We start from the raw sequence: 1,660 nt of genomic DNA, 5'->3' as shown, positions 1-1,660 counted from the left end.
GCCACTACACTCCAGCCTGGACCACAGAGTGAGACTCCGTCTCAAAAAAAAAAAAAAAAAAAAGTTTTGTATTACTTTTTATGTCTTCTCTTCCTTAGACCCACAAAGAAATCAAATTTCCTTTTACTCTGGAAAGTCTTCAAAGCATTATTTTTCTTACATGTTACCTCGGTTTTAGACTTTCCCATAGTCTAAATCCAAATCCAGGGAAGAAAAGATCCAAGAGAGTCTCCATAGTAACAGACTCCAAAAGCCAGCCTACTGCTGGAGGCTCGGTGGGTGTCCTCAGACCCACCCAGTGGCACCAGGGACAGTAGGACTCATGGTGGGAGGTGGGGGCCCGGCCTGTCTTACCAAGTTCCAGAAGCTGTCATGATTGCTTGGATTCTCACTGCCCAGAACATCCGCCGACAAACTGTCCACCTCGCACACATGGAGCCGGACCCAGTCAAGGAGGTGGAGGAGGAGATGGCCAGCTGGGAGGAGAGACTCTCATCACACACAAAAGCCTCAGCTTCATCTGCAGCAAGTTCCACTTTATCCAAACAACAGAGAACGTTAAGGCAGACGAGCTGACTACACAGGTTTATCCCTTTTAAGCAGTCACACACGTGGTCCTGAATGAAGGACTGTGCTAGGAAAAGCAAGTGCACTTTCACCAAATATTACCTCTGTGCCAGGAAGCTCCATCTTTAACTGACCCCAGAAAGGGGTAAACATGGAATGTAGACCTCACCACCAGATTCTTCACAAATACTCAATAGCTACACAAGTAATGGCCGTTTAGGAACCAGTACTGACTAGCAAGCAGCCAGGTAGGCAATGATGATAAAAAACATATGGCCAAGGGGCTGGTGGTGCACACCTGGAATCCCAGCACTTTGGGAGGCTAAGGCAGGTGGATCACCTGAGCTCAGGAGTTCGAGCCAGCCTGGCCAACACTCATCACCATGCACAGGAAAGATGAGGAAAGAGCAGAAGATGGCAGGGGACACCTATGATGTTATAAGGTGAGATTATTCCATGCTTACCCGGGGCCACTTCAATAAAAAGAATCTCACACAGGTTCCAGATGAGCTCCATTGCTGACAAAATGGAGACCTAAGGGAGAAATGGAGATAGGTTTCACCTGAAATCATTACTGAGCTGTGCTCTGAGAGCCAAGGGATAAAGCAGGCCTTGACTCACATGACATTCATTCCTTAACCCAACAGCTGCTGCAATCCTACAGGAGGATTTCCCAGAGGGGAGTCAGCACAAGGATGTTAGGTGGCGGGATGGAGGCTAACATTATTTTGTTTTAGTGGTTGTGATTTTATTTTACCGTGCATTACAAAAATAACTTGGCCAGGTGCAGTGGCTCATGCCTGTAATCCCAGCACTTTGGAAGGCCAAGGCAGGTGGAATGTTTGAGTCTAGGAGTTCGAGACCAGCTTGAGCAACATTGCGAGATTCTGTCTCAACAAAAAATACAAAAATTGGCCAAGTGTGGTGATACATCCCTGTAGTCTCAGCTACTCAGGAGGCTGAGGTGGGAGGATCACTTGTGCCCAGGAAGTTGAGTCTGCAGTGAGCCATAATCGTGCCGCTGCATTCCTGCCTGGGCAAGAGTGAGACCCTGTCTCAAAATTTAAAAAAAGAAAAAAATATGGCCAGGCGC

The 1,660-nt window shown here is 47.5% G+C and overlaps 1 protein-coding gene across 3 annotated transcripts in view; it reads right to left on the bottom strand.

The window, feature by feature from the left end:
- Positions 1–1,660, bottom strand: part of NUP85 (nucleoporin 85kDa) — a 39,276-nt gene that overhangs the window by 24,923 nt on the left and 12,693 nt on the right. For all 3 annotated transcript variants that reach the window (XM_011943563.1, XM_011943637.1, XM_011943483.1), the window contains 2 exons: positions 1,032–1,101; positions 355–476 (listed from right to left, as the gene is read on the bottom strand). In XM_011943563.1, the coding sequence (XP_011798953.1) occupies positions 355–476; positions 1,032–1,101 (192 nt within the window). The remainder of the gene's footprint in view (positions 1–354; positions 477–1,031; positions 1,102–1,660) is intronic.

This window comes from Colobus angolensis, unplaced genomic scaffold (assembly GCF_000951035.1).
Source record: "Colobus angolensis palliatus isolate OR3802 unplaced genomic scaffold, Cang.pa_1.0 Scaffold1, whole genome shotgun sequence".
NCBI lineage: Eukaryota > Metazoa > Chordata > Mammalia > Primates > Cercopithecidae > Colobus > Colobus angolensis.
The sequence above is the reverse complement of the archived record's forward strand: the minus strand, read 5'-3'. Positions and strand labels throughout refer to the sequence as shown.